Source organism: Centruroides sculpturatus, unplaced genomic scaffold (assembly GCF_000671375.1).
Source record: "Centruroides sculpturatus isolate CEXI.00-Female unplaced genomic scaffold, Cexi_2.0 scaffold1704, whole genome shotgun sequence".
Lineage (NCBI taxonomy): Eukaryota > Metazoa > Arthropoda > Arachnida > Scorpiones > Buthidae > Centruroides > Centruroides sculpturatus.
The window spans coordinates 124,841-144,140 of record NW_019385926.1 but is presented as its reverse complement, the minus strand read 5'-3'; the positions used below and the strand labels follow the sequence as shown (position 1 = coordinate 144,140).

Below are 19,300 nucleotides of genomic sequence, written 5' to 3'. Positions count from 1 at the left end.
TTTTATGAAAAAAATAGTTAAAGCTGATTATTATTACAAATTAACATAAAATTTATGTTTTTAATAAATTCACAATAAATATCTTTTAATATCAGTATAAATTCTTTACTAGTAATTTATAATGTCGACAATATTTATTGTGTGTTGATTTTGAAAGTGGGATAAGTCCCCTCTAAAGAAAAACATAAAGATATGATGAATTTATTACCCTATGTACTACCCATTCATCACGAATATTTAAAAATCTGCACCATCTAAACAAAGAAATATAATTATATGCATGCAACTTATTACTGAATATTTTTTCTTATTTTATGCACTTTTTCCTATAAAATAAAATTTATTTTTTGTTTTATTGTAGCTTTTTGAAAGACATATGGAATGTTGAAATAAAATATTCAATTTTTTGTTATTATAAATACATTTCATTCAAAGAAAATGAACATTTTCAACAAATCATTGCTTTTAAAAGTGAGGGAAGTCCATTGGTGCATATCAAAACAATAATTTTTTTCACCTAACACGGATAACCGTTATTGCATATTAAATTTACATGAAATAAGACCAAAAAAGTATAAAATAAGTCTATTACTATTTACGAATATTTTTAAACTTATTCAAATGCAAACCATTAAAAATAAAATGTATCATTATAGTTGAATTCAGTCACTAGCTTTGATTTTTTTTTTACCAATTGTATTAATGTCATGTCTAAGATTATTAAATAATATACTAAAACCTTCTGGTTAGAATTAGGCATTGTTTACATGTAGGTTTATTTCCATCTGTAAAAAAATATAATAATTACATGAAAATTTATTCAAATATATTATCTTTCTATAGCATATTTAAAATTTGCATCATCTCCCTTCTAACATGCAAATTACAGCTTGTTTTGCACATTTTGGCAGGACAATATGTGGTACTTGGTTGGGGCTCTGGAATATATTAGTCTTTGCTACTGTGCATTTTTACACCTGATCAAGATTCATGAAACAAACTGTAACAACTATGCCATGTGGATTTTGAATAGAAATTATTTCATATTTTTATCAGTTTGTCATTGAAATACATTCATAGTGATTAGTTTATTGTTATACTAATCAGATTGCTTATTGCCACAAGATTTTCAAATGGTACTTAACCAGCAGAGGACCTATGAATGAGAGAACTTTTAATTGCTTAATAATAAAATAATTACTATGGTAACATTCCAATGAAAAAATTAATGTAGATCTAAATCATATTTTTTTCAGATAGAATAACTGGTAATATACTTGCAAGAACTAGACTTGAATGCCATTCTAAGTACAGAGTCCATACAGACCCAGAAAGTCAGGAAATAAGATTTTTAGCTGAAAAAGTCATGGAAAGTTAGGAAATCTGCAAATATAGTGGAATCCGTCTGTCACTCTCACTCCCTTTTGATCCAAACACGTCTTTAATTTTTTTTTTTTNTTGTAGAAGAAGATTTGGCAAGGAAAGTTAAACCCCAATTGAATGATATTTCTCGAAGGCAAGTTTTGATAGAATTACTTGGTCCTCAGTTTACAAAAAAGTATATTCCTAATCAACCAGGGGATCCATTTCCAGTAAGTTGATTTTTCTCAGCGAAAATATAATTTTTATTTTATTGATATGTGCAAATATTACTGCTATTAATAAAAGCATACAAATTCTTAATGACTATAGCATACTAAGTTGTATTAAAAACATTTTAGTGTATAAATTAGTGTATTTTAAGAAAAAGAATGGCAACTGTGTTAAGTTATAATAATTTACAAAGCATAAATATAATAGCATTATGTTAAATTTTATCAATACTGTTGTTAAATCAGTAGAAGTATTTATAAAATTATAGTATATGCAGTAGAGCATTGATTATCCGACCCTCGATTAATCGTCACATCAGTTAACTGACCGTTCTAGTCGGCAAATTTCAAATGTCCGCTAGTGATGTGGCACTACAATATTTGGCTACGTCTTGGCTACTTTAATATTATTTTTGTTAAATTTTTGCGTGTTTTAGCTGGCATCAATGGCTCAACCATTGAAGGGAGGCCAATATTTAAATGACACCTAATTTTCTAATTATGAGTGGTTGGTTGTTTCGTGAGCAATAAAATAATTTTAAAATAATTTTTAACGATACAATAGTGACGATTATTATTTAAAAAAAAAATTTGTTAGGCTAAACATCGATGAAAATTCAATGCGAAGTTAGTTAATAGCGATATACTAATAAACTAATTACATGGGCTATACTAATATCCTAATATACTATATTAATAATGGATTTTTTTCCTTCTTTTCGGTTATCCGATTTTTCAGTTATCCGACCAACCTGAGTCCCCAATTGAGTCGGATAATCGATGCTCTACTGCAGTGTTTTTCAACCTGTGGGTCGCGACCCCCTTCGGGGTCGCGAAGCCTTACACGGGGGGTCGTGGGTAAAAGAAAAAGACAAGTGTTTGTAGGTTCTACACTACAATAAAAAAAAGCTACAATTTCAGTGAGAAGGCTGTGCCTGTTTATTTTTTAATAATTTGTCAAAACGTGGTTTTATTTTTGAGACGCAAACAACTAAATCATTTTCTAATTGAAGCCTATTTCTCTTTTTAGTTTTTATGTCCATCATTGAAGAGAACGTTAATTCACATAGGTAAGAAGTGGCGAATGGCACTAATAATTTTAAAGTTTCTCTTGCAGTTCTGGATACATTTGTTTTCTTTTCATCCAGAAGACGTCAATATTTTGCGAATGAAATTCCATTTTAAGCATGCAGTCAGCTGCTAAATCTATAAGATTTTCTTTCATCTTTGTGGTTAGATCAGCCAGTTGTACTGACATATCTATGAAAGGATTTAATATCCATCTATGCCCATAGTCAGCTTCAGAGTCCAGTTTTGGAAAGTAAGTTAATAGTTTCTCTTCCAAATTATGCAAGCTCTGTATCATGCAAGGGATGTGAGAACTTACTACCAACAATTGATCCATTGCCGTTTCTTCGACAATCTTCTGAACACAAGGGAAAGACTCATATATATTTTTTTGCAAAGACGTTGACCACAAACGAAGTTTTGCGAAGAATCCTTTGATTTTATCTTTAGCTGTCAGAATGTTTTCTTCTCTCCCTTGGAGTTTCTTGTTTAAAATATTCAGGTGGCTAAAAAGATCAGCAAGAAATGCTAATTTTAGGAGCCAAACAGGGTCACATAAATAATTCGCATATTCAGATTTAGCACCTTGTAAAAACATTAACAATTCAGCTTTCAGTTCTAAAACTCTTGTCAATACCTTTCCTTTGGATAGCCACCTGACCTCTGTATGATAAAGGAGATTTTGATGGAGCGAACCCATGTCTTCACAAATGATTCTGAACAGTCGGGTTTGCAAGGCTTTACCTTTAATAGAATTCACAATTTTGATCACCTCTTTAAGCACTTCATTTAAATCAGAAGGTAAAACCTTGGCTACCAGAGCATGTCGATGAAGAAAGCAGTGTGTCCATGAGACATTAGGCATTATTGATTTTAATTTTGCAACGAGTCCGCTTTTTTGTCCAGTCATAGCTTTAGCGCCATCGCTACAAATGGCAATACATTTTGTCCAATCAATCTTGTAGTTGCGAGTGCTTTCTAAAAATATGTCGTACAAACACTGACCTGTGGTGTTTGAAGAAAGTGCTTTGCAAAATAAAATGTCTTCTGTGATACTTTCATCTGCTTCAAAGCGCACAAATACTACAAACTGTGCACAATCTGAAACATCAGTAGATTCGTCAAACTGCAAAGCAAAATGTGGGCTCTTCTTTAATTTCTCGACTACTTGTTCTCGAATGTCACTGGCCATATCGTTTATTCTGCGTTCAATAGTATTGTCAGAAAGTGGTATGCTTTTTAGCTTGCTTGCCTCCTGCCTACCTAACATAATTTCAACCATATCTAGGGCTGCTGGCAAAATAAGATTTTCGGCATCTGTATGCGGCTTCCCTGCTTTAGCGACTCGGTATGCAACTCTGTAACTAGCTAATAATGCGTTTTCGTTGACACTGGATACCTAAAAACAGACAAAAAATCAGAAAAACAAATAAATAATTAAGCAATAATAAATATTATTTTTAATCACCAAATAACAATACTATTTTATTACCTGAATCATAGTATTTTGCTGCAGGTTAAGGGTTTTCAGCTTACATTCAAAGAAATCCAGCGGTTTATCAGCTTCTTTGGGATGTTTGGTTGAAAGGTGACGCATAAGTTTTGATGGTTTCATACTCTCACGTGATAATACATCGCCGCAAATTACACATTGAGGTTTATTATTCATGACAGTAAATCCGTATTTCAAGTAATTGTCGTAGTAATGTCTGTTTTTTTTCGGTTTTGATTCACTTCCGTCACTGCCACTTGTACCAGACGTGGAGGGCTGCGATCTTTTGAGAAATTTATCCATTTTATGGTCTTGCGGAGCAAAGCGCAAAGACAATACAATCACGTCTGTACTTGTTGGCGCATTCGCTTCCAGCGCCCCCGTGGAAAAGTTACTATTTGCAGGGCTCTTGCGACTTATTTGCAGAGTACAATTGGTTTTTCGATTGATATTTAGGTCTCAACGGAAAGAAAATTAAATACGTAATTTTTAAAATCATTGACATACTTTTAATATGGACCTGGGGGGTCGGCAAAAATTTTTAACTTGTAAAGGGGTCGCGTATTCAAAAAGGTTGAAAAACACTGCTCTACTGTAATAAGAATTTCAATGAATGTGAACTTATATACTGATGAATTGTAAGCTGCTTCAAACTAAATTTAATGAAATAAATTTTTAAAATATTAAAACCACTTAAAAGTTATTTTGAACAATATTTAAAGTTTTTTGATAAATTTGAATGCTTTAACACATTACAATATATGAAAGATATACAAAGTAAATATAGTTATAAAAATGTGTAATAAATAACATTAAAATCAATTAAAATAAGAAATTTACTTTAAAATACATGAGGATCTCATGTGAAAAGTTGAAACAACAATAAATTTAAGTTCAAAAATAAAAAAATTTTGCTTTACTGTACATTGATTAAATTAAAAAATTTTTTATGGATGATATTTTGTAAATAATTATTTCATTAAACTTAAAAATATTTAAAATTGGATGTAATTAAAAATTTTTTAAGTTTAATGAAATAATAATTTTAGAATAGGGAACATACTTTTGTATGTATTTTATTTTTTCTATGTCTTATGTTCTATGGAGAAAAAATGGGGATGTTTTATAGAAAAATTGCATAGCTTTATAGGCTTCATTTCAGCCATTTTTATTTGGAACTTTATTAGGATACAATGTCACTTACTTTAATTTCAATAAGTATAAATGAAATAATAATGAACAAAATTCAAGTTAAATAAAGTATTTGACATTTAAGAACCAAAATATCAAAGATGAATGCATATAATATAAAGTGAATTTTCTCAAACATTTAAAATACACAATTTAGAATAATGAGAGAGAGAGATTAATATGCAATGTTTAAATTCCTTCTTGACCGAAAATTCCTCTGTGTCTTAGTTATGTTCTTTAGCTATTAATGATGTCATATTGTTTGAGAAATATTGACTTTTTGAAATTTGTTGTAATGAACATGTTGAAAAATAGTTAAATTGTTTAATTTTCTTAGTGTGTCAGCTTTTGAAAGGATTCAAGCATATACTGATTAGAACACGAAACTATTATTATTATTAAATCACAGTTTATTCAAATCAATTCTTTATTACCAATTAGTGAAACTCCTATTGTCAGGGATACAAAAAAAGATATAAAAAATATTAAGAAATTAAAAACTAAAACAAAGTTTTGAACAACATGAACATCAAATCATTAGAAGCATTAACAGAAGTACAATTCAGTTCATTAAAAGAAATTAAAAAATGTATGTATTTCTTAACTGACACTAACAATAACTTAGTATGGTATGGTAATACAGATACAGGTAAAAACTTATTTTTTATGATACATACAATTAATCCTTTTTTTCTCACATTCAAAAATGTGTGACAATTTTCTTTACTGCCACAGTTTATTAAAAAAAAAGGCAATTTTGATTTCTATATCTTAATTAGACGTTACATTAACTTAACTGTAACAAGATTGATAAATACATGTAACTTAATTTATTACACTTATAATAAGCACTTCACCAACCTTGGCCATTGTACAAGATCAAGAGTGAAACTTGCAACTGTTTTTAACAGTTTATATTCTTGGAATAATAATTTATGTTCCATCCTTTTGTAACTGTTCCCAAATAAAAAATCATATGATTCTGACATGTCTGTAACCAATTTTATAGACAAACCTACTTCATTAAAATTTATGTTTCTTGTTATAAGCATTTGGTTTTTAATAAACATTTCATTGAGAATTTTTCTTTCCACTATATCTTGATTAAAAAATAATTTTCTTGTAAATTTTAATACTATTTTAAGGAGTTTGAAAGAAATATGAGCTCTGTGACAGCCTATACTTAACATGTTTTTCAATTTTAAAAATATATTTTATAAAATTGATTTTGTATCACTTCTGATTAAAATAACTTAAAATCCACTCTGGAAAAGCATAGTTAACAGTACTCATTACAATTGAATTAAATAACTTAAATATCTGAATAACATACATCTATTCTAGCCAACCATGTATCTAGTGAGATTTCTACTTATAAACTAAAACTTTTAGATATAAAACTTCTCAACTGTTTTATATCTAACAGTTTTAGTTTATAAGTAGAAATAAAAGTTAAAATAAGTAGAAAATAAAGCTAAATTAAAGATCATCATTAGATGATGATTGCTGCCATCTCCAAATTGATGGTAAATGCTATGTTCTTTGAGCATGAAGGAAGAAAGAAAATGAATTAAAGATGGCCAAGATCACCATCTAATGGTGATCATCTTTATCTTTAATTCGGTATTTACCATTAATTTAAGTGGCAAAATCTTGTTCATATTATGCAATATTTAAAATACTTGTGGCTTGTTTAGAAAACAACTCTTATGTAATTGAGAATCTGCTTTATTATCAACTATGCATTTAGATGCAAATTTATTTTCAATTCTTGTGAAGTTGCTATAGTATGCACTGACATGCATATAGTGTTTTTATTTATTATTACCTATTTTATTATAGAATAGATAAAAATTCATATTGATTTTTGTTTTATAATTAAAAACAGAATTGTATAAAAATATGTAAAGGTTTCTTTTATTTTTTTGCAATCAATATTTTGCAAGATAATTATTCAAAATGCCATTGATGGATTCCTTAAATAATAATTATTATTATTTAATAATGAATACTAAAACATGAGTAGTCTAATTTAAAATATTATTTAATTTTTAATTAAAAGGATTAAAAGAGCGACAGAAAAGATAAATTAATATTAAATTACTTTATTTAGGAGTCTACCATCAAATCATCAAAGAAGAAAGAAAAATTAGTACAGGAAATGAAATCCTGGTTAAAGAAAGAAATGGATAAAATACTGCGTGATAAAGGTTTAAAGGATAGCAATGGACAGCCTCAAGGAGAGTTAACATCATTTATGAATCAGTCTGGAGATATTGTTTCCAAAAATGTTAAAAAGCAGCTTCGACAAGGACGAGTACGTTGATTAAAAATTTCTAGATCTATTTTGTAAATTTTTTATACACACAATTTTGATAGTTTGTTGTTATTTAAAATGTAAATCTCAGATTTTGGAATTTGTTTTCAAAAATAAATTAATAATAAATTTTTATGGATTAGTCACAAGTTTTGTTTTTAGTTTGAAGTAATTAAATTTGTTTTTTCGAGATAGTACATTTTTAATAATAAAATTATGATATATGTGTTATCTAATGTTTATTATACATGTCATGTTGTTAAGATAAAATTCAGATGAATAAAAGGTGATGTCATTATTATATGCTATTCTCAATAATACAATATTTCCATATATTTTGATATTATATTTATTCAAGAAATAGTTAAAAATTATCCAAATAAGCATTTAGACTTCAAAATTAAGATTCTTAGAAACTTTTTAATGTTACAAAAGATTAGAATAATTAATTTCAAGAATTCAGTTAAAATTATATTAGTTATTGATATTGATTAATTAAATATTATCGTTTCTATGATGTTTTGCTTTAATACTGTAGTTTGAATTTTTATCATTTTGTTGATCTCTATAAGCCATTGGACCTTTCTATATTCAAAATTTTACAATTTATATTGTTTGTAAAATGAATAGTGATAGACATCCACATAAATGAAGTTTAAATTGATAAACATTGATTCTTCCATGTTATGAGATAATTTTCCAAATTCTTTCAAATATTTCAAGTTTTTGATTTTTTAATATCTTTTAAACAATAAATTTACAAAAGATGATGATGATTAACAAATATAATATAATATAATAATTTAATAAGGAAGATATCAAGTATATATGTATCCTTATATAATTACAAAGAGATACCTATAAAAACTCATGTTATTCAAACCACAAACATATCACTAACAACAGTAATATTAACTTTTCATAGGAATGGTTTATCTTCCTTTAACATGAAAGTATAAAAATATCAATTGGCAGTTTGAAATTACACAATAATTGATTAACTTAAATAAAATATATTGCAGTACATTGTACAGTACATGCAGTACATACAGTACATGCAGTACATTGTACATTATTTGAAAAACGCTTGTCAATCCTATAAATCCATAAAAATAACATTTTGATACATCTCTTCTATAAGAGCATTAAAAACACTGGTTACCTTGATTGTTTTGTACTGGGTAGCCATTATTAATGGTGGCTACTAACGATGGATTATTAATCTCTTGAAGGAAGTCTTTACAGTTATATAAGCTAAGCAATGCTTGTGTGATCTTTCATTATATTTCTGTGGATGAGCAACATATAAAAATGACCTTTCTACGATTTCATATATAGTCAAAACCCTCTATAGAGATATTTAGCAGAACAAGAAAAAATATTGTAGTAGAGAAGCTTATTGCTATAATGAGAGTTTTTAAAAAAGTATCTCTTTTCTCATTTTACCTTGTCTGACTACAAATACAGTAATTCTATAAAATTAGACAATGTCAGAACAGAAAAACTTATAGTATTATTAGACATTTATTAAAAAATTTAAGTGTTAAAACATCAAAAACATGCTAAATCTGGAAAATTGCTTTTATCTGTACTGATGCCTACTGACTATAGTTAATGTTCATTTTGGAATTACTATTAAGAGAGTACTACATTTTAATTTCAAAAACAAGCAATAAATTAACTTTTAATTTACTGAATTATTATTTTTGTAGAGAAATGAAAATGCTATGCATTTTACAAATATGGTCAAAGAAGAAATGTATTGCTAAACAGATTTATTGCAATAGAAGATATTCAATTGGGTGAAGTTTTACATTAAACTAATACAAATTGCATAAATATTAAATACTTGTCAATTATAAAAATTGAAATTTAATATAATGAGAATGATTGCAACATAATATTAAACAAGGCAGTTGTTTATAAATATGATTAGGACATAAGAAGAATTAATTGAAGGAAAAATCTTACAGAATATCAAAATCAGTGAAACGAAAGGTTTGGTCGACAGGATAAGGCAAAACATCTTGAGTGGTGTCTCTCTGAAAGTCTTTCTTTGGGTAACCAGCCATTATTTAGGCACACGAAGAAAATCTGAAAAACTCCAAACAGCCAGCTCATTGGTCAGATGAAATCTCAGGACTGACTATCAATTGTTTGGTGACTTTTATCCACTCGGCCACCAGTGAGAAAAACAAGTGAATTTACAGTACAAGTTACGAAACAAATGAAGATTTTAAATAAGGCTATTATAGGAAGTCAGTAGGAAAAGTAGCTCATAATGTAGCTACTTTTAAAGTCATTTAGAGTACTGCACTTTTATATTGTGATAATTACAATACTAATTATGGCTAAAATTGATTGTATTAGAAATAAAAATAACTTAAATGAAAAGAAAAAATTATATATTACGATAATGCAAATATTTAATGTTTTAAAATATCTTAAATATCAAAACATTTTCAAATTATAAATTTACTGAATAAATTATTAAAATCAAGTATATATGTATCCTTATATAATTACAAAGAGANTAATATATAAATAATTGTGTTGATGTTTGCATATTTTATACTGTAAATATTATACTTAAATTTAATTTAGAAAATATTATTAAAAGGAAAATATCTTTGTGACAAAACTGCATGGATAAATGAATGAGTTATTTATATTTTATTCAATTCATTATATAATGGATTCGTAACTTTATATCAAATTATTACAGATAAACATTTAATTTAATATTTTTAGAATGGCAATAAAGGGTCAAGTTACAAAAGAAGCAGAGGATTCCAAAATTCCTCCGAGATAATCGGAATGGCAATGACTTCTTTTATTGAAGATAGTCCCGAATTAGTTTCTGATTTAACAAAATCTTTGAAAAAGTATACTATTATTTTCCCTCATTCTTTAAGACCACATTTGTGGAGAGATTATCTTATCACTAAAGAAACCCAGAAGAAAAAAGGGTAAGATTAAAAACCAAAAAGTGTTGTTATTCATTGAAGTAATTATAGTAAATAATTTATATACATATGATCAAAGAGTAACTTTACAAGCCAATAACATAGACAAATACATTTATTGTGTAAGTGAAGTTATACAGGATTTATATGCAGGAAATACTTTTTTTTAGCAAAAATCACTCAGCACTTATTGCAACACATAATGTGCTTCATCCCATCCTCAAAAATTCCTGTCCTGGTTGTAGCAGCCACCTGGTAATGACAATTTTCACATTTTGTCAGTAACAAAATGGTGATTGCATGTCTGTTTCTTTGAAGAAGTAGGAAAAATATGAGTCATAAGAGACCAGATCGCCAGGATTTACTATTACTAGATTCTTTATAAGTGAAAGTGATCATTATCTAATTAATTCTAAATTTAGAAAATTTACAAAAATTCTCAAATAGACAAGACTTTAAAATAAGTGTCTTCTTCATTTCTTTCAGGAAATAGTAGTTTCATGATGGAGTGGATGCTTCTTTAGAGACTTCTCATCTGCCTCAATATGTAAAATATCAGGAATACTGCACACCATCAGATAATAATGTGAGATTTTATTTCCTGATAGTGTGTGAAAGGGATGAAGTGCAAAGACTTTTTTAAAGTATTGTTTATTTGAAAAATTTTGTAAATGTTTTATGTTTATACTTATTGTCCTGACCATTTTATTAAATCTATATCTAGTTAACTATTTTCTTGTGGAGAAGTTTGTTATCTTAGACTATTTTTTAATAAAAATTTGTCTAAATTTTTTAAATTGCAACAGCTTGTACCTATTTTAATACAAAATTATTACAAATCACTAATTTTCATTTAATCAAAATACCAGTATTTCTGAAATTTTCAATAAACTTTGAGAGCATATCCCCTCATATGTAAAGGATGAAAATCTTATAAGAATAGAAATCTGGAAATATTTTGTTGTGGAATATCATTTGTCTGCTTTTGGCTACTGTCTTAAACAGATTTGGCTACTTCTGTCACTTTCCATCTGGCCACTGACACTACTTTTAAGAATATGTTTGTATTTTGTGTTATGTGAGACAGAACAACTAGGTTCATGTATATGTTCTAGTTAATTCTCAGATATTTACTCAGTCAAACACAGAAATCGTCATAGTTGATATAGTGCACGGAAACTATCGATTATCGACAATATCAAAATGAAAAATTATTGATGGCAAGTATCGCGTATATCGAGACAAAAATATTGATAGTCTGTAGTATTGTACACTCTCATCCATCACCAGTGTCACGAAAAGAACTCTCTCAAACAGTAAGTTTTACATCTTGGTGTGAAGAATATTCTCCAAAATCTTTGCCAAATATTTCAGCAATGCCCTAGAAAAGTTTTTATTAGTGAAATGTAATGATTCTTTGATTGTTAATGTGCTCATTCATTGAGCTTAGGATTATTATAAAATTTAAATTGTTTTATATATTTGTATCATATTCTGATGTCTCTCAACATTACGTTAATTCAAAACATTTGAAGAAAAACTACATATTGATACATTTTATAATGTTTTCTTCTAGAAAAGGACATTACCAGCAAATTATAGACAGTTTTCAAAAATCACTGTCCATTTCAATGAAAGAGTTAAAACTAACACGTGTCACTCGTAGCTCGATATGGAAACAAATCGATAAGGAAGTACTTGAGGTAAAGAAAAGTTAAATATATAAAGTTTTATAAATGTAACTAAATTTTAAAAATATATATAATGTTCTTAAATAAGAAAGAAACTAATCTGTTTGATATGGTAATATCCTAGGAGATAAATTTGGAAGTTCTTTAATTACTTCATGTGAAAATTTCAAACTTGACACAATGTCAATAAATAAATAAATCGTGTGGCAGCTTGGTTTGGCCTAGAGCCAACACTTTTATTAAAAACATATTTTTGGTGAAATTTCTGACCATCCTCGGCCTAGAGCAACTCATTTAACAGATGAGAATTGCTGTTCTACAGCATTCTAACTTCTTATGAGTTGGTGGCAGCTCAGCAAGTCAATGCTGCATCAAATACGCCCTTACATGTATAAACAAAACATAATGTTTAAGTTCTATAGATTTTTACATAAATAATAATAAAAATAGACAAAAAAAAAACCTAGCATTTTTTTTTAAATGACAAGCTGGTTAAAAATCAATTTTGTAGAACATCACTCTAATTTATTAACTAAACAGTTCTTTGTTTTATTTATTTACTTCATAATTTGAAAATAAATTCAGTGAGAACTCATGAACAAACTCTTTAATTTTGATTAAAAAAGATAGGACTTTTTAAAAATAATTTTAATATGATTAATAAATAATATATATAATTATCATAAACTTTATAATGTACATTTTTTTCCTTTCAGATTTACCACAAAACAAATAATTCAACTGATGAAGATATTACAGAAACTGCCCAACTTCTCAATATCATTCATATTTACAATAAAAGTTATCACTTGTATTATATTTATTGGGCAATTATGATTCAACAAATTTTTCTTCATAATAATGAATTTGATAAAGGTTTGTATCAAATTCTAAACAAATTACGAAGTTGCAGAAGTAAACATTTATATATTTACTACTTTCCTTAGTTTTTTATTTGTATACATTTGTATATCTAATACTGTAATTATATTTAATTTATTTATATCTATATATTTAAAAGCAAACAAAGTCACTTATTTCATACCAGTGGTGGTTCATGACTGTCTATTGTGGCCCTCTGAGTAACAAATACAAGTTTACATAACATATTACATCATATTACAGTAAATTAAATATATGTACAGTTATCTAAATATATAAAATTACTTGTCCTGACTGACCGAGTCACTGATTCATCATCGCCCAGAGCAAACCGCCGAACCTAAAGAGGTGAAATTTGGTACACAGTTAGAGTACGTCTTGAAAACGCACACTAGGAAGGGATTTTTCGAAATTCCCATGCGGGGGGAGAGGGAGAGCATTAAGGTTTAACCAGAAGAATGGCTTCTACTGTACTATTTTAGATGCGATTTTTTGTTTTCAATTACGTTTAGTCTTCATTAACTACTTAGGTGTATTAAATTGATAACATTTCAGACATTGTTATAAATATTTTTATATATTTTGATTTTTAACCTTATGTTCGAACCGTTTTAAATTTGAATTTGTTGTTGCATATTGATTCGATTACAGAATTATTGTGAACATTCCAGAAAATTGATCAAATCGAAAACATCAGTTTGATTCTCGGCAATTCTCATTATTCTCAGCGGTAGGTGTTATATAACAATTACTATGGTTGTTGAAATACTGAATATAAATGGGGTTTGCCTGCAAAACCTCTGCGGGTGAAGTTGCGGGTAACAGCTATTATATTGATATATATAAAATATTTTTTTAAAGTCAAATGATTTCCAGATTTTACTGGAATATATTACTGCTACTATTAGTAATTAATTTAATTATAGTAACCAAATTTATCAAGAGATGACACCTAATGCCTACCTCTAGGCCAAATTACATTTAATTATTAATAGTAGCATTATTATAGCCCAATATAATCTGGCAGTCATTTAGCCTTATGTGAGAATCTAGAGTTAGAAGGAAAGTCATTTTTGGACAAATTAACAGAGGAGAGGAAAAGATTTAGATTTTAATAGAAAATAAATTTTTGTAAATTTTAAACTTCAACAAAATTTTGAAAAACGGATGTCAAAAGAAACTTTCGATTTTAGAAAGGAAGTTGATTTCCTTTCCTACGGCCGACTCACAAGACGAGTCGAAATGAGTAGAAAATGCGGCCTTTGCACATGCTACTTTGCCGTCAGAGAAGGCCGATATAAAAGCGACATTTTCCCGCCATTCGGGGCAGTCCGTTGAAAGAGGTATTGCCACACAAGTGCAGTTCGTCGAAAGAGGTATTGCCATATGAATCCTGGAAAGTCATTGAAAGAATTAGCCATACAATATAGACGAAGTCCGCCGTTTGAAGTGTTCTCCATACGATATAGAGAGTCCATCAAATGAAAGTCATATTACAGAGTTCTCCATATGATGTATAGAGTCCGTTACACAAGGAGACCGTTATAAGAAGAGTTATTCATACAAAGAATTTGCCATAGAAAATAGAAGAAGAAGAAGAAGAATGTCCACAAATAAGAAGATTCTCATACATTGAAATATTGAATGAATTCAAAAGGTAAAATATAACCACATTCCACTCTATTGTAAACTCTCTCTCGATAGGTTCAACATAGGATATTTAGGTTTAGGTTTAACTTAGTTCGTAGTGACTTAGGTATAAGTACAATTTGTTATTCATTCATTTGTATACTTTTAATATTTTTGGTTTATTAAATGTTTTAGTTTATTTTATAAATATGATCTGGTTAATGTTACATATTCACACTTATTCAAGTTACTTGCATTCTATAATATCAACTGCACATCGGGTTGTATACAATACAATAAATCTGACTTATGGAACCTGTAACCAATGCGTATCACCGATGTGAGCTAGTTATTAGGCAATATGAAAACAGGACATTGCCTAAATTCCTCCACGACATTTTACTATACAAAAGATTTGTCGACGACATCATCATCTTATGGAGGACAACTCCCAACTTAGCCTGTTTTTTAGACGAAATGAATCACAACCCGTATGGACTGACACTAGAGATGGAACAACACAGTAACACCAAAGTACGTTTCCTGGATTTGGACATAAGATTTGATGATTCCATCATCCGCACATCGGTTTTTCGCAAACCTACTAGTGTATCGGCATACACACCAGTAAGCTCATGTGATCCCTTCCAGTACAAAATGGCGGCTTTCAGGGCATTGGTCAAACAAGCTTACACACACACTGCAACACAAAAAGCACTAACGGAGGAGTTAAAATACTTGGAAAGTATAGCCAGATCACACGGGTACCAAAATATTATACAAAAGATCGCAGAGCGCCACAAACAAACACAGGCTTCTTCCAACATTGTAATGAACACGCAAAACACAAGCAATAATATAGAAAATATGAGGATACCCATTAAGTTCAACCCTCTATTGAAGTCCCTGTACAACACCATTGCTAAACAACGAAATGTTAACATAGCATACAGAAGATGCAGCACCTTGTTTGATATCCTACGTAATGAGAAAGACGGATCCAGGACGGAGAGGTTATCAGGCGTATATAAAATTCCTATAAGGGATAACAGGTTCAACAGAGATCTGGTATACGTGGGATCAACTAAACGCTCGTTAGAGGTTAGATTAAAAGAGCATATTTCGGATATATATCACAACAGGCACACAACCGCACTCTCCACCTATGCCACTGATCCCGATATAGTGGCGGACTTCAATAGAGCATGGATAATTGCCTCCACACCACATATTCACCAACTAAAATGGATAGAAGAGATGGAAATTTTTAGGGCGTATGACAAATCCGAGTGTATTAATTCAAGAGAAGAGATCAGCCTTTCCATGGCATGGCAAAACCTACTCCATAAAGAGTGATAACGAAATTATATTAAGCCTTAGAAATAAATGATATTAGGGAACACGAGAATATTAAATAATCTATATATCTCAATAACACGTTTTGTATCTTTCTCTTAAATTTGAACATCGACCGTCGAATTAGAACAATTTCAATCATATCTCGTTAAGCGAATGGAACGATTCAAACTCTAAGAAGTTTGGATTTATTCAAACTTCTTGAATTCGTTGTTTGCTATTCAATCCAGCTGTTATCCTGATGAAGAACCCAGAAGGGGTTATGAAAACGTTTGGTTGTTGAAAGAAAAAGTGATACGCATCGGTTACAGGTTCCGTAAGTCAGATTTATTGTATTACTTGCATTCTTCATACTCACAAGTTAGTGATAACGTGTGTTAATCCACGTTTAACAAAACTGATTAACTGGTGTCGGGAATCCTGTTAAGGGAAAGGGTGATTACACAATCATCTAATTCTACTTTTGTTTTACTTCAAACTGTAAGTCCCTCCACACTCGATTTCTTTGATAGAAAAGCCCATTCTTTTAGACAACTGAGGGCTATTCAAATGAATAGCTGCCGAATAAGTGGTACAAGAGTCTTAATTACTCTGTATCTCTGTATTCCTGATAAGCCTTTCACACTTAAATAAAAATCAGATTTTTTAGATGATTATATTTGTATATATTTTTTAATTTAATTAAAATAAATTAATTCAAGATTCAAAATTTTTGTGTTTTCATGTTAACATTTATAGGTCACAAAGTACTCTGTACCTCTGCTCTGAGCCAGTATCTGTCCTGTTGTGCTGTATACTGCAACTGCAATGCTAAATCGTGCAGAGTCGTCTCAAGCATCTTTACCATATTACGAAACATGGAGGTAAAATGTGCAGGACAGTTCTCTCGACGGGAAGTGGCACTGCACCATTTAACAGTGCTGTCGCAGGAAGGCTTGTGGCACACATTCTTCCTAGTAAAATCATTTTTATTTTGTATACTGTTTTGATCAACATTGATTTTGATTTTTTGAAAAATAATTTTAATTGTATATAATAATTTATGATTACTGTGTAATAAAACTCGAGCTATTATTTTGTGATTTTATTGTTTTTTCTCTGGGGTGCTGCCATTCTGGAATGCTTATTGTGAGCTAGGTTTTCACACTTCCCCACAATCAAATTTAACAAGTGATGTTCAAATTAAACTTTATGATCTCTAGATTTGCAGAAAACTCTAAAGATTCAAGTACATTTTGAGTCAACTTATTGATGATTTTAGCAATTTTTTTATCAATCTTGTGATCAGTACTACTGTCACGTAGTCTGTTATAATGTTTTGCATTGTACAATAATTTGTATCTTAAATTAATCATGTTAACTTGTCTATTTTTATTAAAAATATAAGACATCAAATACATTTATAGAGACATTTTGTCACATGATTATTTTTGCTATTGTGTGCGACATTATTCGTAAGCAAAATGTTAAAAGTCAAATTTATTACATGTTTTACTTCATACATCAAAATTATTTTATGTTCATAAAACTTTGAGTAACTATTGAATAAAACATTGTAAATGTCTATTAGTGCACTTAGTTTGCATTGATGCAGCAAAATGGCAGTTCACATGGTTTAGTGTTTTGTTAAATACCTATTTTGTAAGTTATTACTTTTTGCTCTTAACAAGCAATTATTGTGTCTGATAATCATCCAAAAACTATTAGAAATATTGTTTTTAAAGAAGTTTTGTGGTTTAGACAAAATTTTTCTTCAGTAAACTATTGTAGAGTTATCAGTGAGGCATTCAGAATAATCTTGTGGGAGCCAAGTTGAACAGATTAAAATTTTTTATGTGAATTCAATATAAATTCCATCTTATACGATCACTAATTCATAAGTAGTATAGAAATAGAAGCAACGATACAATATAAATAAAAAATTGAGTTTTAACTAGGAAAAGATTTTTGGAAAATTTTCTAGTATTTTTTCCTTGGGAGTGCCAGGTCTTTTGGCTCTTTCTGGATGTGCCACTAATACTTATTACTTATTTTATTTAACACATCTCATTAAACCTTACCAGTATCCAATGACAAATTTCACAGGTAAACAAATGTTTCTGGACTCCTGATCTCTGCTTTGGGTTTCCCATGTTGTACGAATGGAGCATGCATTCAACCAAAGGCTTCAGCGTATGTTCCGTTTTTATTCGTAGAGTGAAAATTTTGTAGAAACAAATTTTTTGGGCTCTTTCTGAAGCAGAGTTTAGGAGGAACCTGAAAATGTTTATTTACCTATGAAATTTGTCACTGGACATCAGTGAGATTTGAATATTTCAACTATTCAAATGAAAATCAAAACTTGTTATATTTAACAAATGATTTATTTTAAGGATCTTTCAACAAAATTATTTATTGTGCCAAAATAGATAACCACAGCAAAAATTAACACACAAGTTAAAATTCAGTTCTACAGATAGACAATTAGGAGGATTTAATACAACCATCACAGAAACTGGATAAATTATGAATAGCACCAAATTATGCCCAAATTCAGTAAAAATGTAGTATTTACCCTAAAGTAAATGTTTTTTGGGTTTGAACACTTCACCATCTGCTGATGATGATATGAAATGTTTTCGTTTAATAAAATGAAAAAATTAACATCGGTTTTTCGCAAACCTACTAGTGTATCGGCATACANTTACTGGCTTATTGAACAAACGAATACGAATGAACCCTGATGTGCAATTAACTGATTGCCCCTGGAAGTCAGCTTCTTACAGAAACACAGCTTCCCTATCGTCAATTGTCATGGCATGCCACTGGTTATGAACCAATGTTGAATCATATTAAAATTTTAATGGATTGCAAAATGTTACCTTTAACAGAACATTTTTGAATTGTTTTAATTCAAAAAAGCTTTCATTAAGCATGCTCTGATTTTCCAGAGCTAATAAGAGAACAAAAAGACAGAAGACATAAAAAGAACTGAAGTAAGCAGTGAATGCTCTTCCTAAATCTTTGGCTGACAGTTTGGTCGTTGACATAGAAGCAGTAGCAACATTTGACAATATTTTGGAAGTCTATGTGGATGACTGCTTAACTGATCTAACAGTTTGTTTCACTCTACTCTA

General features: G+C 29.3%; 1 protein-coding gene across 1 annotated transcript; it reads left to right on the top strand.

The window, feature by feature from the left end:
- Positions 1-1,256: 1,256 nt before the first annotated feature.
- LOC111612615 lies at positions 1,257-18,729 on the top strand (the record flags this gene model as incomplete). The annotated part of the gene is made up of 7 exons (XM_023353850.1): positions 1,257-1,373; positions 1,465-1,592; positions 7,457-7,660; positions 10,412-10,629; positions 12,203-12,329; positions 13,034-13,193; positions 16,923-18,729. Coding segments are annotated over 7 exons (1,205 nt in total), but the record flags the coding sequence as incomplete, so codon positions are not given.
- Between the last annotated feature and the right edge of the window lie 571 nt (positions 18,730-19,300).